General features: G+C 51.2%; 6 protein-coding genes across 6 annotated transcripts in view; 4 read left to right on the top strand and 2 right to left on the bottom strand.

The window, feature by feature from the left end:
- Positions 1-4,202: 4,202 nt before the first annotated feature.
- Positions 4,203-5,696, top strand: PpBr36_06139 (uncharacterized protein; the record flags this gene model as incomplete). The annotated part of the gene is made up of 2 exons (XM_029893286.1): positions 4,203-5,458; positions 5,567-5,696. The coding sequence occupies 2 exons, from the start codon at positions 4,203-4,205 to the stop codon at positions 5,694-5,696; spliced, it is 1,386 nt and encodes a 461-aa protein (XP_029746533.1).
- Positions 5,697-6,417: 721 nt separating this feature from the next.
- On the top strand, positions 6,418-7,480 carry PpBr36_06138 (uncharacterized protein; the record flags this gene model as incomplete). Its single annotated transcript, XM_029893285.1, has 2 exons — positions 6,418-6,453; positions 6,560-7,480. The coding sequence occupies 2 exons, from the start codon at positions 6,418-6,420 to the stop codon at positions 7,478-7,480; spliced, it is 957 nt and encodes a 318-aa protein (XP_029746532.1).
- Positions 7,481-7,704: 224 nt separating this feature from the next.
- PpBr36_06137 (uncharacterized protein) lies at positions 7,705-8,295 on the bottom strand (the record flags this gene model as incomplete). The annotated part of the gene is made up of 2 exons (XM_029893284.1): positions 7,705-7,998; positions 8,104-8,295. The coding sequence occupies 2 exons, from the start codon at positions 8,293-8,295 to the stop codon at positions 7,705-7,707; spliced, it is 486 nt and encodes a 161-aa protein (XP_029746268.1).
- A 1,892-nt stretch (positions 8,296-10,187) lies between these two features.
- On the bottom strand, positions 10,188-19,918 carry PpBr36_06136 (uncharacterized protein; the record flags this gene model as incomplete). Its single annotated transcript, XM_029893283.1, has 2 exons — positions 10,188-13,371; positions 13,431-19,918. 2 exons carry the CDS (start codon positions 19,916-19,918, stop codon positions 10,188-10,190), a joined length of 9,672 nt encoding a protein of 3,223 aa, XP_029746267.1.
- A 1,260-nt stretch (positions 19,919-21,178) lies between these two features.
- On the top strand, positions 21,179-22,561 carry PpBr36_06135 (uncharacterized protein; the record flags this gene model as incomplete). The annotated part of the gene is made up of 3 exons (XM_029893282.1): positions 21,179-21,571; positions 21,639-21,905; positions 21,992-22,561. The coding sequence occupies 3 exons, from the start codon at positions 21,179-21,181 to the stop codon at positions 22,559-22,561; spliced, it is 1,230 nt and encodes a 409-aa protein (XP_029746266.1).
- A 626-nt stretch (positions 22,562-23,187) lies between these two features.
- Positions 23,188-23,799, top strand: part of PpBr36_06134 (uncharacterized protein) — a gene marked incomplete at both ends in the record, with an annotated part of 1,068 nt that continues 456 nt past the window's right edge. Inside the window, 2 exons of the mRNA XM_029893281.1 lie at positions 23,188-23,408; positions 23,513-23,768. Coding sequence (XP_029746265.1) covers positions 23,188-23,408; positions 23,513-23,768 — 477 coding nt within the window. The remainder of the gene's footprint in view (positions 23,409-23,512; positions 23,769-23,799) is intronic.

Below are 23,799 nucleotides of genomic sequence, written 5' to 3'. Positions count from 1 at the left end.
TCTAAAGAACATTTTTTTTGCGACTGTCAAGAAGGTGCCCCCCCTCCGAGGACTTGTGCGGATGCCAAAAATAATCAGGTACGTACCTTGCGTTACGTTGCGTGCGGCTCAAGGAAGCCGAGGAAGCTTCGCCTCAGCTTGCGCCAGTAGGTTCCACTTGATCACTTATCAGCCCGCAAGGACAAGGAATGCTTGATTCGAATTGCCAGACAAGGATTACAAAGGACCACTTTACTAGGTAGCATTATCAGAGTTACAGAGTGGACGATGACCCATGCAAAGGCCCTACAGGGGGGGTATCTCGACGTGCATTTACGTAACTGAGCTCGTCAGTTTTGCTCAAAGAGGACCTCGGTGAGGGTGGGGCTGCTGCAATTCCACTGATGCAAGTCTGGATTGGCTTGCAAGTCTCCTCCACCTGCAGCAAACTTGTATTCGGGAGGAATGTCGGCCATGGGGAGATGGCATCGTGAGTTTAGGGACTCTGGAGAAACCAGGCTCACGGTCGTGGTAGGCATGTATCTGTTACGTACACAACCTTTGAAGCCTTGGGGAACCCCATGGGGGAGAGAGATGTCTATATTGACTTGCCATAGCTTTTCTGGGTTTGATAGCTTATTTTGTGCTTGTACACGGTACCTCGGGAATAACAGAGAGAGAGAGGGAGAAAAAAAAAATATGCAGGGAAATAACGACGAAAAATGCCGGTGCTGCGTTGTTGGCCCCTCGATTCCAAGTTTGGCAATCGGTCACGGTCACAGTGGCGAGAGCCCGGAAATTCCCGCACCATCCCCGAAGCCCACGTCACTGGGGCGAGCAGTTTTTACAATTAAATGTAAAGTGAAATAGAGGGAAACGCACAATGTGCTGTCTTGCGCTGATCGCAGCCTGAAGAGGTTGCCGATTGAATCCTTAGTATCATTGCTAAGTTGTAGTTTTGTTCTATCCAAGTCTTGCTAGTATTAAGCGCTTCCTGTGTTTTTTTTTTTTTTTTTTTTTTTTTTTTTTTTTTTTTTTTTTAGCTGCATGCTTTCAGTTCGTGGATCTGACGGGAGACCCCGCCTTGGCCTTGCTAGGCAGGCAAAGACGCAGAGTTGATTGGCCTTGGAGATTTTGTGCTAGCATGCCATATACGGCAATTGCAACCACCCAAGGTACCTTGGTACGTACCTCACCTAGGTATGAAATTGTTTGTTGTTTGGGCCGGGCCCCTTGAATTGATCAGGCGATTTGCTACCCGCAACAATTATCTTCCTATCTAAACATTTCCAAAAGGCCCGAACATTATCAAAACAGCTTTTTTGTTATCAGAACCAAGTCAAGTAAATAGGAAACATAATTGCAGTGTGTTTTTTACTGGGGATCCATGCTGCTATAGCGATTAGCGCAAGGTTGGAACAGAGCAAATGAAAAGAAACGAAGAAGAAATTTAATTATAAGGGATACCAAGGAGGGATCGTCGGTCAATCAGTTGGGCACTGAGTAAGGTATGCACGGACTACTATTAACAACTGATTCTATTAGAATCAATGTATTACAGCCAAAGAAATCGGAATTAATAATTATCAACGATAACAAGTGACAGTTCGCTTGGGACTCGCCATGATCAGTAAACAATTACGCGGCGGGAGGTTAGAATGGGTCAGGCCCGTTGGTACCGGGTAGCGCGACTATGCGGTTGAGGGATAGGGCATGAAAATAGCCTACATAGTTCGTGTCAATTAATTCTCCTATCAGTCTATGCGCTTTAACCAGCCCGGCATTGCCGATGATAAAAGAAGTCGTTAACTACCATTTTTACATCATGTGTTACGACTTATGAACAACCGGAGCTAGTAGTCTACAGAAGTTTGATGGATAAAAAAGATTTAAAAAAAATCAAACATGTACAGAAATTTAGGGATTGTAGAGTGGATTCTGAGAAGGAGCAAAAAAATGAAGATTTCAATAATGTCAAAAATTGAAGGTCCTACCCGGAATCGAACCGGGATCATGAGGAGATCTTGACAACCCGGATGCTACTTGTTGTGGCAATCCGACGACTGTTCAGAACCTCATGTGCTAACCATTACACCATAGAACCGTGATATCGCATTGGCGATGTTATACCTAAGTATGGAACAGCTCTGTTCGATGTGAGATTATGCTTCACCTTAGTCGGGAGGAGTGCATGCACGGGTTCTCACTTATTTTTGTTCTTCTTTTTCTTCCGAAACAAATGCGCAATATTCAATGAATTTGGTGGAAAAGAGGGATTTTATTTTCCTAAGTACAGTGGTTTTGCTAAAACAATCGGGAAATGGTATCCTTCCTTCTATTCGTTGTTGTGAACGAACCATGCATGGAGAAACAGAAAATGCACACACGGTGCCCAAAACAAGCTTTTTTTTGACGGCAACAAATCAGTGTCGGTCTGTGATCTCAACTTCTATGATTACCTGAGATCCCAAAATCCTGACATCATATGTTGTCAGAATACCAGTTTCAAACACGTCACGAGCTGACTACTTTAATGCCTGGGAATTAACTACTGCAGGTGATGTCAAGCTGCAGGAGGGAAGCTTGAAGTTCCTTTTGCGGATATAGAGGCGGGAATACAGCACGGAACCGATTTCGACGCCTTTGGCTGAATATTTCCAAGCGGACTGCGCTTTCAAAATTTTTATTTAGTCAACAGGCATATTTTAGCAATGGAGAGGGGGGAAAAAAAAGAAAAGAAAAGAAAATAGAAAAAGAAAGAAAAAGAGTCATCTCGATTTATTTCAGTTTATAAACAATCGTCTATTTCTCATTCTTATCGAAAACGCTTGTTAACCTATGCAAATTCCCATGCCCATGGAATTTGGTGCTTACAGATGTGCCATTTAATTCCCTTGCGCTCAACCTGGTCAAGGTCATTCATTTATAACCGATGCCCATAAGAACAACCTTGATTCGAAATACTGCAAGAGTAGATAGTTCTGAGAAAAAGGATCAAGCCGAGAATATGCCAGGTAGAGCAGCTGAATGCATTCAAACAACCCATTAGACTTATTTGTCAACCTTGTAACCGATCCGCCCGAGTTTGGCGGTTCATCCCGGGGTAGATGTAGCAAGGTGTGCTCAGCCTACCAAGTCTTATAAGGTATCATAATTTATATAGCACACAGCAAAACCACTCTTGAACGCCACACCCAGCTTAGGTACCCACGTAGCGGTGTTCTCTCCATCTGAACGCACACGGGGTGATGGCCGGAATACTCGAGTCGGCACCGGCCGGTCCCCAAACACCGTGTTTCAGCCCAGCCGCAGTTCCCCGAGCGGAGCACCGGCGACGGAAACCATGCTTTTGGCAAAGAATGATTAAATCTTGTTCTTAGTTTTGTTTTTTTCTGGCGTTCGTTGCTGTAGTTTATATATAGTAAAGTGGGAAAAAAAAGTCCCACACAAACGGTCTTGCGATAGGTGGTGATTCTTGGGATCTTCCTGGTCGTTGATGATGCACAATAGGCTGTTCTGAGTAGAGGCCTTCGAAGGATGGTCGGTGTTCCGGGATATGTTCAAAACCACGTTCCAGACTTGCCTGATGTTTTATAGACAGCATCCTGCCAGTCAAGTCAAGACTGAGCCTATGGGATTGGCGACTGATGATAGACGTGGACAGTCATCAGCCTTGGCTGTTTTGAAACAGCTGCAAGTCAAAACAAGCTGCAACAGTGGCTAAAATTATCTGCATTAGTTATTGAGAAGGTTGTGGCGTTCTTGAAAGTCGTTCGTCCTGGAGAGGCAGCAATGCTCGTTGGAACCACGTGCCGCGACGACAGCTTGCCCCCGTCGTGATACGAAACGAACCCTATCCTATGTGTGACGTTGTCGAGAGGCTTACTGGATATGGATATGGATATGGATATGGCAGACAGGAAGATATGGCGCAGCTGGTCAAGGATCCCTATGGTGAAGAAAGGAGGACCAGAGATTTATCGTGACACAGGACGTATACTTTGTTTCCCCATGAAACATTCCGGAAGCTTTGATTCAACGGTATATAAGCGTGCCTGCCTCGACACGATTTCCAAAGAACAGTGAAATATAGATATATCCTAGATTATTTTCAATGCCCTTTACGAGTTTGTTATACAATACTTTAGCTGTCACTTCTCGGTAGAGCCTTATACCACCGCCAGTCGACACACATATACCTCCACACCACTTAGAAAAAAGAAATGCTGGCAACACCGGTCTCCCCAGCCATGCCCCTCTCGGGCTCCGGGGCAGACATGGACGTCGCTTACCCACCCAGCCCACGGAGCCTACTACCCCTGGGCACCAGAGCCGCAACGGCCAGCAACCTAGTGGCCAGCTTCGGGCAGCCTCAAGACCCCGAGGAGAGGTGGTGGTGGGCACGGTGTGGACCGCTCTTCTACACCATCCTCAAGGCGTCGGGGTCGTACACGGCCGAGCAGACGGCGGACCACATGCGGGTGGTGCGCGACGTGGTGGTGCCCAGCCTCGGGCCCCGGCCCAGCCGCGCGGCGACCAAGGCGCTCATCACGCTGGACGGGTCGCCGATGGAGCCGAGCTGGAACTTCACGCGGGGCCGCAGCGTGGTGCGTTACGCGTTCGAGCCGCTGTGGGACACGGGCAGCCGGGCGGACGAGCCGTTTGGCGGACGGCAGGTGCCCGAGTTGGTGCGGCAACTCGCCGGGGTGGCGGCGCCCGACACGGACCTGGGCTGGTTCGACCAGATCTGGGCGCGGTGGAGCGTGGCGGGCGACGAGGCGGCGCGGGCCAAGCAGGGGCTCGTGGCGCACGGCAAGCCGGCGTCGGCGCGCGTGCCGCAGCTCTTCCTGGCGTTTGATCACCACGGGGCCGAGCGGCGGCTCAAGAGCTACCACTTCCCCATGCTCAAGCACCTCGCCACGGGCGCCAGCACGGAGCAGCTGATGCTCGACATGATCGCGGACCTGCGCCCGGGCGGCGACGAGCTGCAGGCCGCGGCGGCCAAGATGAAGACCTTTCTGGACAGGACCAAGTACCCGGCCGCGGTGGAGATGCTGAGCATCGACTGCGTGGACCCGCGGGCGGCGCGGGTCAAGATCTACGCGCGCACGCGGACCAACTCGCTCGACACGGTGCGCGAGACCATGACGCTGGCCGGCCTGCAGACGGACGAGCACACGATGGAAGGGGTGGCGCGGGTGGAGAGGTTCTGGCACCTGCTGCTGGACGAGCGCCGCGGCATGGACGCGGAGCAGAGCAAGGAGCTGCGGGTCAAGGCGACGCACCACACGGGCATCTGCTTCGTGTTCGAGATCCGGCGCGGGAGCGACCACGTCAGCGTCAAGCCGCAGATGCCGTGGTGTCAGACCAACGGGACAGACGCCAGAGGGACAGAGAACTTTGCCGCCGTGCTTAGAATGTTTGGGTGGGAGGACCACGCGGATCGGTTCGAGAAGGGCGTCAAGGCTGTCGCTGCTCTGTAAGACTTTTTTTTTTCTTTTTCTTTTTCTTCCTTCCCCTGGTCCCTTTGATTGGCCTAGTGTGGATCATGATGAACTGACTTTGTTTTCTTTCCATCTGCTTCTAGACCCGGCCAGAACTATGCAACCGAGTCGGGAGGACTCTCGTATCTTGCCTACGAATACAACCAAAAAGGGGGAGATTACATTTCAACCTATTTTTCACCACGCTGTGATGCTGACCACGGGCTTGACTGAGCTGGATTTATTTGTGAATAAGTTATGTGAGTCAGTCCGAGTTAGAGACTTGGTTGATTTGACAGGATGGCGTTGTTGTGTTTGCTACCACTGAGATTGCCTCTTTGGTCGACCTGACCTACTATCCAGTCTATTCTAAATGACAGCTGAAATTTGACACGTAAATTGATCTTGATCTTGTATGGCTCGACACTTCCACAGCCTATTCTAAAAAAGGACTCTCTAGTTTGGAAAATATCCATCTCATATGTAGAGTTTAAATTGTAAATCCTTAACAGTAAGCAACGTGAGCGTGCGCTTGGGAATCGACGCAACTTTTGCCTCCATTTTGTTGTGGGCACGACAAAAAGAAAAAAGAGAAAAAAAAAGCCCGTTCACAAACAGAGTTTCGGGATGAGAATCGTAAACTTTCCCATACTTATCCGTCAGGTCAACGGCAGCCATCCCAAGCTTTCTCATAGCGTTATGAGCAGGCGTCCCAACACTTCATGACGCTGGGATATGTAGATGGGATGAAGTGGGTTGGGGATTCGGTCAAAACCCAGTTTGCGATCGGGGGTTTTCAATGATGGGATTTGCAACTATCGTGGGGAGAAAAAAAAGAAGGAAAAAAATAATTTTCAAACATTTACATTTTACATATTCCAAAAATTAACAATCACCACCCTTTCCTAGCTAGCCAATACCCAACACCGTCTCCAACCAAATCTCCAATTCCAAAATGGATGGTAAAGTCCCAAGAGTAGCTTTAGCCGGTGTAAGTCCCTATCCCTTTTTTCCTCCCCCCTACCTCCCTCCCCTGCTCTGCCAACCGATCCCTAATCTCAACAACAACCAAAAAAAAAAAAAAAAAAAAAAAAAAGGCCACCGGCAACGTCGGCACAGCCATCCTCAAGCACCTCGTCGCCGGCCAATTTCGCGTGACGGTCATAACCCGCAAGGACAGCGGCATCGCGCGGGGCGAGTTCACGCCCCCAAAGGCGGGCGACGTGACGGTGCGAACGGTCGACTACTCATCGGCAGCCGAGCTGACGGACGCGGTGCGCGACCACGACGCCGTCGTCGACGCCACGCGCGGGGGGTCCGAAGACGACACGCTACGCCTCATCGACGCGGCGGCCGCCGCGGGCGTCTACCGCTTCGTGCCGGCCGAGTACGGGCTCGACCCGCTCAACGAAAAGTGCCGCTCGCTGCTGCCGGCCGCCGTGGCGCCGCGGCCGCGGCAGCTGAAGCACCTCTGGGACCGGTGCGCCGAGAGCGGCATGACGTGGACGGCGGTGGCGTGCGGGACGTTTCTGGACTGGGCGCTGCGCTGCGGCTTCGCGCGCATCGACATCTTCAACCGCAAGGCGACGCTCATGGACGGCGGCGCCAACGTCACGGCCTGGACCACGCTCGACGACGTGGGCAGGGCCGTCGCCGAGGTGCTGCTGCGCCCGCTCGAGACCGAGAACAGGCCCGTCTACGTGCACTCGGTGCACAAGAGCTGCCGGGAGATGCTGGACTTGTGCCGCGACGCCTTTGGCACCACGAGCGAGGACTGGACCGTGGACCACGTCGACGGCCGCGCCGAGTTCGAATCGGCACAGGAGAAGGTCAAGGCGGGCCAAGTGGACGGGCACGTCTTTCGCTCCATGATTCTCTACATGCTCAGCCAGCCGGAAATGGCGCACCCTTGGCCCAAGAGCGATAATGAGCTCCTCAGAGTCAATGAGATGTCGGACGCAGAGGTCATGGAGCTAGTGAGACATTGCTTCAAGAAAGGGCCACTTTTGAACTTTTGAAAACAAGACAAGATGGAGACGATCATGATGCTTGTATTTTTCTTTTTTTACTTGTTGGTGACCACAATTGGAGCTACATAAAACTCATAGTTGCATCCAATCATAAAAAAGAAGTTTGTCAAGCATAACCCTAGTAGCAGCCCCTGAACATGCTCTCTTCCCGTCTCCTCCCCCTAAAAAAAAAAAAAAAAAAAAAAAAAAAAAAAAAAGCAGCCAAAGCTCATCTACGGCGCGCACAGCGTCAAGGTGACGTCCTTGCTGGACGTGCAGACCTTGACCTGGCTGCCGCTGGGCGGCGTGCCGCTGCTCCAGACGATGGCCGGGCACGAGGCCTCGGCGCTGGCGACGACGACCTTGCTGCCCGACAGCGCGTTGCCAAACACGCTGCTCAGGTCGTACCACACCTGGCTGCCGTCGAGGTTGTAGGCAAAGTTGAGCTGCGGCTTGCCGGTGAAGAGGCCGTCCGACTCGCGCGTCACCTTGAGCGTGCGGCCGCCCGTCACGGGGTCGCGCGAGAACTGTGTATCGTTTGGCGACGTGTCAGACTGAGACTGTTTGGGGAAGAGAGCAGAAAGCTACAGGCTGCCACGTCTAAAAACAAAAAACCAAAAAAAAAGTCTTACCTGCTCGCCATAGTAGCCCCCGTTCGCCCCCAGGGTGTATCCACCCGAGATGCTGCTGCCCACGGACCACACCGTCACCGGAAAGCTGCAGCGGTTAACGACCCGGGCAGACGGCGGAGGAGTGCCTCCAGACTGCGCACTGATGAAAGGGGCAGCCGCAATGGCGAGGATGGCAGTGGTGGAGAAGTGCATTTTGGCTTTTGGAGCGTTTATAAATTATTGTAATAAAAAGATTAAAATATATGAGAAAGCTCAGTAAAAGGCTTTGGGGTAAATTATATCTGCAAAAAGTAGGCTGCTTCTCAACACGATTTACACTCACAAAAAAAACAGAGGCTTCAGTCGCCCTTTTATATCTTTTCTCTTTGCTCAACTGCCACATCACATCTTACCATTGCCCAGCAAGCCAACGAGATACGAGTCGATGGTACCTCGGCTGTGAAATTTACCACCCTTTCAAGATGGCTGGTAAGATGTGCTCCCGAGGAATTCCATCAATATGTGATCACCCCATATTGATACCCGATATAGTATTTTTAGTCCGCCTTTCCAAGGTGACGTTGGAGGCTGACCTTGGGTTTGTTTACCCTCTCCCTACGGATGCAAGGTGCCTCATTCCTGTCGCCAGCTTTCGGCCCATTACCAAAAAAAAAAAGGCCGGTAACCTTCAGCGGCCAAGTCCGCTTTTTTGTATGGAAATGTAGTTGGGTTTTTGCAATACGAAGTACTGCACATGATGTTTGCATAAGCTTGCCGCCTTGGCTACCTCGCCTAGCCTAGTCACGACAATAGAGCGTCCACTGCCACGTGCTCTTGCTCTGGATTCAATGTTTATTCTGCTTCGCAGTCCACAGCAGCCAAACAGAAGATCGATCGTTTGAACGCGGGGTTACTGTACCTTAACTATCAGCATCATTTCCCTCCCGACCCCCTAGGTAAGAATAGTCTAAACTTAATTCGGTACTTGACGGACTGTTTTACGGGGAAATGTCGATCAACACGAACTTGTCAGAAAGAGAAAAAAAAAGAAAAAAAAATAACAAGACCAGATTCCGATCGTTCCAGTCTGCGGCTGACCCAGGTTAAGCATACCTGGAATACGAGAAAACATTGTCGCCTCCAAAAAAAAAAAAAAAAAAAAAAAAAAAAAACNNCAGTCGACCACTCCCACAAAGAGTTATCCCATGATAATAACCTACCCCAGTAAAGACGGCAGATACATCATCTGAGCACCAAAACCCCGCCGAAACCCCAAGAAATGCCATATGAATCTGGTTCGCGCCTCACTGATACCTGCAGTCCGTCAGCCAAAGTTCACTTTCTATTCAATCCCCGATTGGACATTTAATTACTATTACGTCTCCAAACGCACAAATGACATTACAAATGGTTTTTTTTCCCCGGCCGGCTCTATTGTTTTGTCCCCGAATAGGTTAGGTGAGTCGGTTGTACTGCATCTGCAGCAAACCATCTCGTATTCCCTCCCCCAAAGTGCAAAAGAAGGTGTGGGGCTCATGTCTACGGTTATAAGCCGCTTATTCGGGTATACATCGCAGCTTTTTAATCAACATCCATCACCTGTTTGCAAAGTTCCAAGCCTTGGCAGGACAACAAAGTCAGCAGAGACAAACATTCCATTGCCAGGTCTTGGTTCAGCTAGGGAGCGGTGAGCAACAGCCGAGACAGTGAGCCCCATACGTTTACTGCCGTCGGTAATACACAACAGTCCGAATAACCGGCTTATAATGCCATATCCGACCATAAAAAAAACAAAATACTCTCAAGAATATTGATACCTCCCAGAGGCGCACAGCTGACGCTACCAACCTCCTGTTACAAAGACTCCGGCTTGTAGAAATCCCCGCCCGCACGGGTCGTTGATATACATGTACACACGTGGTCTAGTATCAGTAATAATTTCTTTGGTAATGCTATGGAAAAGAATAAAGACGATGGCAAATGGCAAGGAAAGTCTTGTCTAGGAAGCCACGAAAACAGTTCACAGGGCTAAACAGGAAACTGGCTGGCCAAAAATGATGCGCGTGGCACGGTTATCATGAGTCGTCATGCCAAAACACCCACTCCTACTCCAACGCTCTGAAGCGCCGATTAAATTCCTCCACCGCAATGGCGACACTCCTGTACAGGAACGCACGCCCGCTCTCCTCCCCAACTGGAATGAATGGCCCGTTCTGCCCACCCCGAAGCACAAGGCTGAGTCCCGTCCGCTCCTTGCTGATCGTCTGCACATCCTTGAGCGGTATGTCCCATTCGGTCGTAAGCCGACGACTCCTGATGAGCAGAATCCGGCTGTACGTCACCATCACTACCACATCCTCGCGCGGTAGCTCAAGGTGAGCAACGTACTCCTCGTCAAAGTATTTGCCGTTGTCAACCTGCTTGAGCCATGACTGTCCTAAGGCTTCGCGTTGGCTGTACGGCCGCACGATTCCGTCCTTTGAGATGAACCGAGTGAGACGCACCCTGTCGAGCTCTGACCCGTCAAACACGGTCGTCGTATTCCGGATGCCTTCGGACACGTTGGATGCAAGGTCCAACACACCAATGACCGGTTTCGTTGTCAAGCCCAAAACTCCCTTGCCCACACCTTTGAAGAAACCTAGTGCGCCCTCCTGCTCTGCACCTTCAAGAGGCTTCCTTGCCAATCCACCTACGCCAGAAGCAACACTGGTGAACAATGAATTTGCACCGGCCGTGACTCCATACAGGGCATGCTTGGGTCGATTGCGCGCGCGCGTGATGCGTCTTCGATCCTGGAACTGCTTGTCCAAGGTGGCTGCCGCAAGGCCCTTTGACATGGCTCCTGTGAACTTGGAGAACGAGTCTGAGAAGCCGTATACGGTCTTCTTGGCAAACGAGGCAGCTCCTCTCGCCAAGCCCACCCCGATATCCTCAGGACGATCCGACATAATCAGCCCCTGATACGGCTCGTAAAACACGTCGGCAACACCTGATGAGATGTTGTTGAACAGCCCCACGGGATTGCCCAAGAAATCGGCCGATCCCAAGATCTTGTGCACCTGATAGAGCGCTTCTTGGCTGTAGTGGTTGGAAATGTTCTGCACAAGCAAAGGTATCGAAACACGGACGTTCTCCAACATCAGGGCATTCAAGCGAAGCGGTGCATCGTTGACGTTGCCTATGGCCATGGTCATGACGTTGAGGAAGAACATCAGTGGGTTGCGCGACGAAGTCTTGTCCTCTGCGTTGATCCGCTCAGTGCGCACAAAGGACAAGTCAAGCTGCATCGGCTGAATGTTGAGCAGTTCAAAATAAATATCCTGGGCTGCTTGCTGCTGTTGCGGCCTTGGTATGTCGAGATTGTCGTCGCAAAGAGTTCCGTCCTCTTCGTCCGTCGTCCAAACAGTCCCAGGTACCTTGGAGTAGTCAAGAACGGCATAGACAAAGTCCTCGTCCAGGTCTACCGTCATTTGCTGCAGCAAGACTGTGGCATACTTGATGTATAGCACACCATACGAGTCGTCCTTCACACGCGTGACTTGCGCGTGCAGCGACGGGTGCGCGTCGATCTCCTGGGCACGCTTAGGAACCACACTTGGGTACAGCACCATTGGGAATATGCCTCCAAATAGTTGATTGTCGATCTGTATCCACTTGACCGCGAGGCTGATAGTTTGGTACAGCGGCGACTCGCTGTACTTGAGTTCCACATCACGCAGCGTGATATAGGCCAGCTCTTTGAGCTGAGAAGTTATCAGCGAGACCCCTATACCTGCCAGCTTGAGCTGTGCCTGGAACGTGGTTCCCAAATCTTGACTCTTGACCTCGAACCCGGCATCGGTTGTGCTGCTCGAAGCCGTATTGCTGCGGTGCAGATGTGATTTTTGCCGGTACAAGCTCTTGGACGGCTTAAAGTTGCTCAGAATAAGACTTTGCGTCGGGCCGTCGGCTGCAACGTTGATATCGATGATTTTGGGCTGCCCTGATGCTGCTACAAACTTCATAGGCACCAGGTTGCCAATCTCGGCAAGTTTCACATGCCGCTCCTTGCCATTCGCGCTGATTACCACCTCCTTGTGTTTCGCGGCAGGGAAGTCCCAGGCGTACGGCATGATGCTACGGGGCGGCAGGCGGTATCTTATCTGTCGCCAGCCTGATCGGTCCTCGGCACCGTCCTCGTCCATATTTGGATTGGCCTGATAGAAAGTAAACTCGGTGTCACTCTCGTTGCGCATCGAGAACGGCCAGTTCTTGGTTTCCTTGCTCAGCGTGATAAAAATGGTAGCATCTTCCATTAGGACCTCTGCCCGAACCAGCTGCTGTCTATGCCCAGTTCGCGCAATCTTGACATGCGTGGTGCCAATGTCGGATATGTTAAAAGGCGCACTCCACTGGTTGTTAACGCCCGAGTAGCAAAGACACAGCTGTTTGACAGATGTTCTCTGCAGGAAGTGCAATGGCTGCAGTGCGTCCTTTTGCAGTGACATTAAGCTGGATGAGCTCGGCTCCCTGATGTTGATCTCTTCGCCCATCTTATTCTGCACAATGAACCTTGGCGCCAAGGTGACGACTTTGGTCATCTTGTATTTGCCCTCGCCAGACTGCACAGAAATACCGACGTGTATCTCTGCATTTCGACTGGTGGATTGGAGAACAACGTCCGAAGTGCTGCCAATAGCATCAAAACTCTGACCTTTGCTCCATTCCGAATCGCCGACTTTGAGCATAGCACGATTGCGTTGATCGTCGTTGGCAAACGAAAACATGATGGGGAGTGCCTTGAGGCGCTCGTTGTCAGAGACGTCAACGAGCGACTGTCGTCCTTGTCCTGGTCCACCAGCAGCCGCCTTAGCATGCTGCATAAATCCTTTGGACTTGATATTGATGTCGAGACCCGTCTTGTTGAGTATGACATAAGGACTGTATACAGTGACCTTGAAAGCACCACCTCCGTTAGGTATCCGGTAGTAGTGCATCTTGAGGTTCAGGACGAGGCCCTGCTCATCCCTGCATGTCAGAGCCGTTTCTTTCTTGTACTCCTCGCTTTGTCCAGAGTTAATGATGGCAAAGTCACTGGGCTTGAAGACCGTGTCTTGCATATCTATGCTGAGGAGGAGAAGATGCGATAGTTCAACGACATGGACTGGGCTCACGCCTCCTTTCCTAAGGAAGTTTGTCCAGTCTTTCTTGGTGTTCTTATCGTATATTCGGTACTTGAAATCGTAGGGCAGCAAGTTCTCCAGTACGACTGGAGCCGAAAGCTTTACGCGCATGTATGGGTACACACTGTGGCGAAGATGTCAGAACACTACAGGACTTGTATGCTAACAGAAGTTTGGACTTACCTTGTCAGTGGGTTGGTCTTATCATAGGACGCATGAACTTGGAAATAAAACGGCTCGCCCTGTTCTCCCTTGCAAACCATCGTTCGTGTTGGTCTTTTCAAAAGGTCCTTCCACCATAGGGTTTCCGAAGACCACTGGTACCCAAAACCAGAATCTGGCCGCACGAGGAGGCTCTTGAGAAACACTGCACCAACCGGGGCTGGCCTCGCCTCACCGGGGGCTATCTTTTCAATCTTCAATAGGTGGCCATCCTGGGCATCATATACACCAAGCTCAACCGGTATTTGAGTCTGGTTTTCAACCAATAGCGGTGACCGGAGTGTGACATATTTTACGTTGTCGTTGCCGAGCGACACCTCCACGAGCATCCGGTGGAGAACTTTGTCGGCTTTGGGCTTGAGTCCATACAAGAATTCACCTTCGCGGTTGAGGCGGATGTTCTTGACGGGATCAAAGCCGCTCCCCTCTAGTTGAACGGCCACGCTATTAGAACTGCTCTCTGTCATGAGACTCTCACGCATTTTCTCCCAGTCCTCAAAGCTCCATGGTGCTTCTTGGCCCTCCTCCAACCTGAGGGTGATGTTTTCATTCGACGTTGGGTTCTTCGCGGTAACGACAACATCGAAACCCGTGTAGTTGCGAAGCCGGTATGGGGCCTCCACTCCTCTTGGCTTTCCGAGCACATCCTCATCCCTTCTAAGATACTCGATGGATTTGGAAGCGAGCGCAATCGTAGATGTAGTGATGGTGACATCAAATATTTGCTTCGAAGCCACATCGATCGATAGCAATCCTGACTCGGGATTCTTTGCGACGCCAAATCCAACTTTCCAAGGCTCCAAGAGAGGCTCCCAAGCAGATTTGGAAAAGTTGTACACGTTGATGTACATTTCAATTGCTGTCTCAGCTTTGAGGTTGCTGGACCAATCCTCAGCGGTTGTCGTGAAATCCTTGATGCTGAGATCCACGATTGGCAGTTCGTGCAGGTCCCCTATCAGCACGACACGAATACCTTCAATAGTAGCAGTCAGCTCCTCGCGCCTGACTGGAGGCTTCGCAAGATCATGAACGCCGCCGCTCCGCTGTCCCTGCTGGCTTCTGGTACTAGGAGCGACTGTGGCAGGCTTTGTCTTGTTTGCAGCAAGCGTTGAACGACCTTTGCCACTAGCTGTACGCTGTTTCAAGCCTGCCTGCCGCAATTCTTTCGCCTTTGCGTCTGCCGTGCCGACTTTGGGAGCAGGCTCGTCGTTGCCCGACAGCTCCGAAGCCTTGGCAATGATTTGAAGCGCAACTAGAATATCACGCAAGGCGAGACGTAGGATGAGTGGCTCAATGTCGATGTGGATATTGGTCTGGTTCTCGACAGAGGTGTCCATTGATGTCCTGATGCTCAAGTCATCAATGATCCGCAGTCGCGATTCCTCAAACTTGTCCATGCGGCAGAGAAACATGCCGACCTCGGAAACTTGCAGTGTTAGGGCGTGCTGTTTCGATATCAGGACCTGCTTTGTTCCCAAAACGATGGCCTCTGAGCTTGCGCTGAGAGGGTTCGCAATCAGGATAACCTGCGCATCTACAACGTTCACGCGGAATGCCAGGGTCATTTGTGCCGTGTTTTCGGGTCCCTTGGCTGTCTGTCCAGCTTCGGCGCTGGTACTGGGTCTCCCTGACCTCTGGCCCGAGTAGGTGACTTGCATCGAGTCTGCGTCCGATTCGTCGGGAGTCTCAATCGGACTTCGTAGTTCCTCGATGACATGGGGTTCTTCAACTGTCAACGCGGTTGTGATAAATTTTTGAATGGTAAACAAATAGTCCAAGGCAAAAATGACGCGCGGGTTGTCAATGGCGACCAGGGCAATAACGTCTCGCTTATCCCCGCCGGTCATCGAAACGCTTGCCATGAACTGTTGCACGTTCTTATTGCGCGATGTCATAATCTTCCTGAACTTGTTCGCCTCACCGGGTCGACTATCGTAAATTGTGAATGAGTGGATCACAAACTCGGCCTCCAAAGCATTGTTGGATTGGATGCGTGTTTTGAGCTTGCTGTCGTCCAACGAGAAGCGCGATAGGCTAGCCTTCTCGCTGTCCCCAATCGGGTGATCCTCTGCGCCATTCAACAGTTCCAATCCGATAGTGTGTACAACAAACACAAGATCAAGTCGTGTCCAGGTCTCGGCTTTCGAGCCCAGTTCAGGAGACAGGTCTACCAGTTGGTCGTCTCCCGGACTGGCTCTTTCCGCTGATTGACTGCGAGCATTCTGCAGAGTAGAATCGTCAACTTGCTGCTCTACAGCTTCGTCGACCGATTGGTCCGGATCGCCCGCAAATGCGGCTGGGACTGATCGTGAGATTTCAAGTAGGAACTTGAGTTGATGTTGCGTGATGCGCAGATTAAAGTCCGTCATGTGCCCCTCGACCTCAAGATCTGGACGTTTGGCGCCCTCTTTGTGTTCGGCATAGGTTATCTTGAAGCCCAAATCGACGTGATCAATCAGCTCGAGCTCCTCCGTCACATCGTCCGGATAGTGAAAGAGAGACGTCAGGCGGATGTTTCGTATGCCGACAGACAGCTTCTGCACAATCTCCGAGTTTTCCGAATCGTCCAACGGCGCAAACTTGTTCTGGGCGTAGATCTCACCCAGGTAGGCCGTCATGAGATCCCGTTTGGGTTGGCTTGGCATTACAACTCTGGGGAAGACCACGATGGGGGTTTTGACGATGACGTCGAATTTTATCCGACTGTTGCCTTGTTGCAACTGGTTGGCTTGGTTGGCTGCAGCTTGTCTTGCCGCGTTGAATATCGCCTGCATTTTACCGAATTTGACAAGGAAGTCGATGATTTTCCTAAAGGGTTCTTCCATAAAGTTGATCTTGACTGAACCAGCACGTAGATAAATGAAAGAATCGTGCCCTGGGTATGACTTTGACTCGGCATCGTAAGTTTCGTATCGGAAATCTGCGAGGTCATCACCTTGGATAGTGACAAGCTTGCGAAGGCTCGACTCTTCAGAGACACCCTGGTTAACGTCGTCTACCAGAGACAGGTCACCCAGCTTGGTGGAGACCCGCATGGTCTTGCCCAAAAGGAATACTCCAACGTCGGCCTGATTGAAAGAGAGCGTCGCCAGGCGTATCCCGTCATTATTGAGGATCATCCTGATACTCTTGAGATCCACCTTGACCCGGATAGCACCCCCCTGTTGTGGTTGTTGCCCAGCTGGCGGATCGACAACAATGTCCACTTCAGAACCGTCAGGGCTTATGGCTTTCTGCTGGTTGTTTGCGTTGTTGTCGTTGTTACCCGGTGCGAACGTGATCAAAATGAAATCCAGCAACGTCAGCAAAGTCTTCCTGGTGACGATCAGGTTGATGGTAGAAATGGCTGCGTTGACATTGGTTTCAACCCCATCATACACAGACATGAATTCTGGTGACTCTTTCTTGACCTTGACATATTTGACGTGAACAAGCTCTCGTTTTTGTTTACGGTCCTCAATGTCTCCAGATGATACTATTGACTTGAACTCGGCAGGGGGGTTGTCAACAAAGTCATCAACCGTGACGCTGCCTAGGGATACTTCAGCGACCATGTCGAACTGTCGCATGAAGAACTCAAGGTCGAAATTTTGAGCCACAAGCTCAACAAGGAGTGCGTCTGGCTTCTTGTGCTCCGGATCACTTCGATACAAAGAACCACGTAGCTCATCGACGGCGAACTTGAACTCAAATGTTCTTTGCTGCATGTTGAGCTGCTGTTTGGTAGATCCCTCACTCGCATCCTCGAACTCGTCATCGTCATCGATGGCATCATTAAGGACTATAGCAGTCTGCTGTTGTGGTGCAAAGTTGATGAATTGTGAAGACTTTCGGTGGTGTGACTTCCTGACTCCCGAGCGACTCGAGACTCTACTAGCAAGTTGAGGCCTTTTCGGTTGCGTTTTATCCTCTGTCGACATTGTCGATTCCGGTTCATTCCCGAGCTTGGGTATAGCGACGTTGATGATTTGCATAAGGGTTTTATACTTGGTATCTGATGCCACAGCGTGAAGCATTGGCATGTGGCCGGATACTTTCATCCGGGTTAGGTTGGGAGCTTTGGGAAGAATCGAAATCGCTACGACAAAGTCCACGTTGATCTTGTCAACCACGTGCATCATTTTGGACCCGTCCCTTTCCATCAGTTGGGTTTTGGTTTCGTCAATCGACGGGCCGATCAAAAGCTGTGTGGATGTGAGCTTGACAATGAACTTGTCATACATCAACGACTCGAGCCTCTTGTGGTCCTCGTCTGTGTAAGTTTGGCTTTGCTTGGATTGTACCTGCTTCATGATTTCCTTGTCGACGAGTTCACTGTTGACGCTGATGTGACCAGCATCAAGAATCACACATGTTGACCTTTCCTGGGTGATGCTTTGCGGGATTATTATCAGGGGTGCTTGCAAGTCAAGTTTGGCGTTGATGGTCTTGTGCTCCTCGAGAGCAAATTCAAGACCGGCCCGAGTCTGCTCTCTAAGTCCCTCAACTGTCGCTCCTGCAGACTCCATCAGAGCCGTGATGGACTCCATGTGCCTCTCTGGTGGCCTGAAAAAGTCGACCACCCCGACAACAATGTTTGGGTTCCACACAATCTCCAGCGGGTTGAGCTTTGCCGTGACAGCAATGTCACCCTGAGCATCGAGCGGGTTCTGCTCGACTTGAAGTCTGAAGAATGCCTCCTCGCTGTGCTCTTCGAGCTCCACGATGGAGAGCCGCTTTCTCCTTTTGTTGTCAGGGGCATCTTTCACCCTCACAATCTCTGGAAAGAAAGTATCGGGAGTGGTTCCGTCGTTCACCCGAAGTCCGCCGAGGCCAAGATCAAGGAATACTGAGTCCACCCTCTTCAGGGCCTTTGCCTTGAACAGGTCAAAATGAAGACTGACGAGGTCCCGAGAGTCACCGTGGGGATTTTGCTTCAGCGTCAAGCTTCCCGTACTAAGGGACGCTTCGATCTGCAGCTTAACGGTCTCGCGGGGTTCGTCGATCGACTCGGCGAGTGCAGTTTTCTCGTCCCAGTCAATGACTTCGTACAGCTCTTTGCGCTGCTCCTCTGTAATCTTGGTGTTTTCGTCATCACTTGCAGGCTGCTCTTCAGCCTGTGGCTTGGCTCCCCAGACCCAGGAGAGCCACCCTTGCTGCTGGGGCTCTGCCTTTTTGGGCTGGTTCCTGAGGGCAGCAGCATTCTCTTTCTTGAGTTGATTGCGAGCAAGGGATCTCCAGAACCGCAGGTCTTCATAATCAAGTTTCCACTCAAGTCGCGTGATTTCATCATGGTCGTCAGGGTCAAGATTAGGATTCTGCTTTCGCTTCTTGAAAAGCTCTATGTAACGCAGTCGGTCGTCTCGGCGCTCCTTGAAATACTCCCAGGACCAGCGGCGATTACGCTCATGGATTTTCGCAAGCACCGCGTCGCCAGCAAACTTAAACCAAGCCCTGGGATCTTCTTTGGGAGTGACACCTTTTGGCTGATATTTCTTATACTCTTGGTGCCTAATGAAGTAGTGAAACAGATCAACCATCATAAGACCATCCCGGTATTGGTCGTCGTCGAGGACTAGTCCAATCTCGTCAAATAGGAGGTTTGCTTTGAACTTTGGCACCGTGGTCTTGCCCGACTTGTCCAATTCGATTTTGGCTTGCCCACTAACGGGCTTCAGGATGAACTGATGATGGGGTTGGTTCTTCTCGTCGTCCTCGGGTATGAGGGCCCTGAACTTGTCTGCAATCTGCTGATGAATTGGTGCATCCTCGCCGGGTGTCGTTGCCTCCCGGCCGGTGCCAAGAAGAGTCGCATCTGTGTTCCAATACACAGCCAACGCTCCCAGGGTTGCCAGCTTGTGTGTAGTGCCGGTCGAGTCTGAGATGAAGGCTGGCTGCCATTCGCCGTCAGTGCTGACGGCGCTGAATTCCTTGAGCGTTACTCCGAGCGCGAAAGGATGGCCCGGTGCTGATATAGAGTCCTCGTATCGCACATGTATGTTCTTCACCGTAACCTGGAGATTGTCGACGATCTTTGTGGCAAAGCTCTCTACGAAACTTTGGCTCCGCTTCTGTTCCTCTTGGCTGAGTCCCTCTTGTGATCTTTCCTTGAGCAACTCGGCCGAGTCCAACTTGTCCATCTTGATGCGCTGGCGCCTGCGCTCCTCCTCTTCCTCGTTGTATTCGGCCTCCTCCTTTGGTGAGGCAAGGAGGAATACATCTTCAATGTAAACCTTGACGGGGGCTCCCCGCAGGTTGGACCATGGGATAACGAGGGTCAGGTTTCCGAGGTGGCCCTCGACAACGTTTAGGGGTAACTTCAGCTGATCGAGGGCTTCGCGTCGTAGTTGGAGGTTCTTTAAGTTGACATCGCCAGACCAAATTCCGACTTTGAGCTGGGCAGGATCAAAGTTCTGAACGTACATGCCCAGGAAGCGGTTGATCAGGCCTGCCACAAGCCCTTCCAACATGATGGATGAAAGGTGCCTTCACCCGGGCAGGGACACGCTTCGGGCGGTTATTGGTGGTACTCGGAGGGCATAGGTGCACCTGTGGCTTCGGTGGTGTTGTGTTGTTTGGTTTTGCGCCTATGTCGTGAGCCTTAAGACTATCTACTCTTAGAAGTCAAGGCAGCATGAGAGTAGAGAGTAGTAGCTCGCCTCGCCAAGTGATGATGCGGTGCGCTGGCAGGTTGGGCGAGGTATGGATTCTAGACAAGCCGCATTGTTGTGCTTAGGCCCGGTTTTCGTGGCGCGCGGGGGAGCACTGGGAAACAAAGCAGCAGACTGAAGTGGATGACGCTGTTGCCGTGTTGAGTGGCCCGTGCTTTCCGTGAGTGGCTTCCATGGCAGGATTAACAGACGTGGTCGATGCGATGCAACTGCTCCCGAGACTGGGGTTCCTTGGCAGATTGACAACTGCTAAGTTGGGGCGTTGGATGAAGAGTAGATAGGGGACATAGGTGAGTGCATAAGTTGTTAATTTTGCCATTCATGCTAGAACAAGCTAGAATTTCAATGCCCAGATTGAAGCTGGGTGGTCCTGTATTTTTCGTCTATATTTTTATATCCAATTTAACTCCTCACATCTACATATTATATAGATCGATGCACGGGTTCATCGTCGGAATCTGCCCATTTTCACAAAACAACGATCCCTGGGTCTGTTTAGTTTAAAACAGACACATATCCCTGCTCTCGACTCGGGTAGTGGGGTTGCCAGCCGCTAAACTTCCCTTGACAGGCAGGGGTGTTGTCGACGCAGAGCTTTGGCGCGTGGAAAGTCAATAAGTATTGACGTCACCGACTGATCGCACGCGCACAGCTTTGCGCTACCTATGAGCTAAGCTTGCGAGAAAAGGAATACCATCGGGTTCCATTCTGGAGCTGAAAATCAAGTTATGAAGATGGGTATGCGGGCTACAGAAGCTTGTTGATAAAAGAAAAAAAAAAATTCCCGAGGCTGCATTGCGTAAGGCCAACGTCGTTATCGCTTCCACATAGCTCCGCACTGCATTGGTTTAAACCGGGCTGCTGCTGCTCTTTACTCTGGGTTTAGGAGGCCTTTTTTACTCATCAGAACTCACCTAGCTGGCAATTGTACATAATCTGTGGTACTCTTCTTATTCGTGTTGCATTTCGAGCCCAGCGATAAGCCCTACAACTTCCCGACTACCAGCTCTTCAACCCATTGATCTGTATTCTCGGTGCATTTTAAGACTGGCCCTGAAAATGCTGCGAGGAGCCAGGCCGCTGCTGTCCTTTTCGACAAGGGCAATTGAGTCTGCCAAAGTCACCAAATCTCCAATTGGGCGCAGCTTGGCTCTAGAAGTGAGGCCCAATGTTCCCAGTCCGTTTGTTGGCCGTCCTCTAGTCCTCCGAGCGGCCAGGCTGCAGTACTCGACAAAGAAGTCGACCGACCCAGAGGAGGAATACGCAAGAAAGGTGGTAGGCGTCGACCCGGAGCACGATCGCAAGGTTGCTCAAGAGAAGCTTAAGCCCAGTCCAGATGGAGTGAGCTCCGAGTCGAGCGTACGTCATGTTCTCGAGCCGAGGCGACGACACCTCGGAAAGGGTGCCGAGGAGGACGAGGACGCGTTGAAGAAGGGCCTCGGCGCAGATATTGTATGCTCTCAATCCCGCCCATTCATTATTCTGCCATGCAATCTACTAACACCATCACGTTCGCCAGGAAACTGTCAAAGACACGTTCAATCTCTCCAGCGTCCCTCCCCTTTCTTACCAGCTCGGCCTGGCTGGTACCCTGCCATACCTAGGCACCTCGCTCTCCACTGTTTTCCTTAGTTGGAATCTCAGCACCCAGTGGCCTACCTCGAGTGCCCTGCTGAACAGCATAATGCTCAGTCATGAGAATGCCGCATACTACTTCCAGCTTCTCGAACACATCCAGCTAGGTTATGGTGCCGTCATTATATCCTTCCTTGGCGCCATCCACTGGGTAAGTTTTCAGCTCCTCAGACACACTTCTATCAATCTTTTTGGGGCAAATACCAGTTGGTTATTAACAGAAAATTTCTCGTATAGGGTCTTGAGTATGCTGAGAAGGCACCGCATCCTCAACGCACCAAGTTTCGGTACGGCATGGGTGTCGTGGCACCAATGCTCGCCTGGCCCACGCTCCTACTACCGGTCGAGTACGCATTGATCGGACAGTTCGCCGCGTTTAGCGCCCTCTACTTTGCCGACGCCAAGGCGGCCACTCGCGGGTGGGCACCGCCGTGGTACGGCACCTACCGGTTCGTTCTGACCTTTGTGGTCGGGTCGGCCATCTTTGTCAGCTTGCTCTGGCGCGCAAGGCTCATGGATGACGGCGGCAACAAGGGTGCGGCGCGAAACATCAGCGGAATCAAGGAGGGAGACCTCACCCGAGAGATGCCGGAAGCAGAGTGGAGGAGGTTAGAAGCAGAGGAGAAGGAGAGGTTGAAGAAGGAGAAGGAAGAAGCCGAGAGGAAGAAAAAGGAAGAGGAAGAGAAGAAGAGCCAAGAGAAGAAGGGCAAAGATGGACAAAAGAGTGACTCTAAGGACAAGAAGTCGGATGAGGATAAGAAGGAGGGCGACAAGAAAGATGACAGCGAAGACAAGAGCAAGGAGTAGAGCAACGAAGTGGGGATGATGGATCCTGACTGCGCGCGATGAGATTGAGCTGCTGGTGGCGTTTTTATGTGGATTGTTGATAATGTAATGACAACTTGGAGACGTACCTTTTTTTTCCCCCTCAGAGGAAAAGAGGGCAGATTAGATGAGATGCATGTCGTGCAATATGCTGGCATGTGTTAAGAATCCCGCGGGTTCATCTTTTTGCTCTCGGTTACCCAGTTCGGGTTTAGCCTCCAAGATGCCGGAGTCTGCTTGGCCCTATCCGGCTCCGGGATCCTGGACAGGTAAGCAACCACCATCGCTAAGCTATCTTGGCACATCGGTTTCGGGCCATCTACGTGCACCAGACAACAGCTAAATGCACATAGGGTCCAAACCGTCACGAAGACCGTTCCGAGATTTCGCTTGTCCCCTTTTTATATATTGAGACTGAGATAGGAATACATTTTTGTTCAAACGGGTTGTGATGTTTGTTATCATTTGTAGCCAGCTCTCATTAGTCACCGACCAAATATTGCAGTGATCGTGTCACCCATTTGACGATCCAGACCAACATACAGCAGCAGCAAAGCCGCGACATTTCAACAATTACCTAGTCGACTTGGTCAGCCAGGAAAATAATAATGAAGGTTTTAATCACCGGTGCGACAGGGACGATAGGCAGTGAGATTTTTCGGCATTGCCTCGCCCATCCAGACATCACCAGCGTCGTGGCCATAACACGCCGGAGCCTGCCAGAGACTATATCTAGTCATCCCAAGCTCACCTCTGTCGTCATGCAAGACTTCAAGGTTTGGCCCAGGGAGTTGCTTCAGTCCCACAGCGACGCGGTCGGCATGATCTGGTAAGTAGAGCTGTCAATCCCATTTTCTTTTTGCGCCTTCAGATTTTCCCATGCTAAGTTGATCCTCGCAACGTATGAAAACGCTCAAAAAAAAAAAAAAAAAGGGCGCTGGGCGGGTCAGAAGGTAACGCCACCGTCAACCTTGAGTTCCCGCTAGCCTTCACGAGGGCCATGGCCGAAGTCCTCGAGTCCGAGCATCGGGTGGCCGGAGCTAGAGTCGGAAAGATACCTAGGCAGGAGTTCCGGTTTATTTATCTGAGTGGGGCGTTTGTCGAGAGGGATCAGAACAAGAAACTGTTCCTTGAACGAGACCCGCCGAACAAAGACATCTGTATCCTGCCGGCGGCGAGAAAATTAAAGGTAGGTCGACGCCATAACCGTTGCTAGCGGG

This window comes from Pyricularia pennisetigena, assembly GCF_004337985.1.
Source record: "Pyricularia pennisetigena strain Br36 chromosome 4 map unlocalized Pyricularia_pennisetigena_Br36_Scf_6, whole genome shotgun sequence".
Lineage (NCBI taxonomy): Eukaryota > Fungi > Ascomycota > Sordariomycetes > Magnaporthales > Pyriculariaceae > Pyricularia > Pyricularia pennisetigena.
The sequence above is the reverse complement of the archived record's forward strand: the minus strand, read 5'-3'. Positions and strand labels throughout refer to the sequence as shown.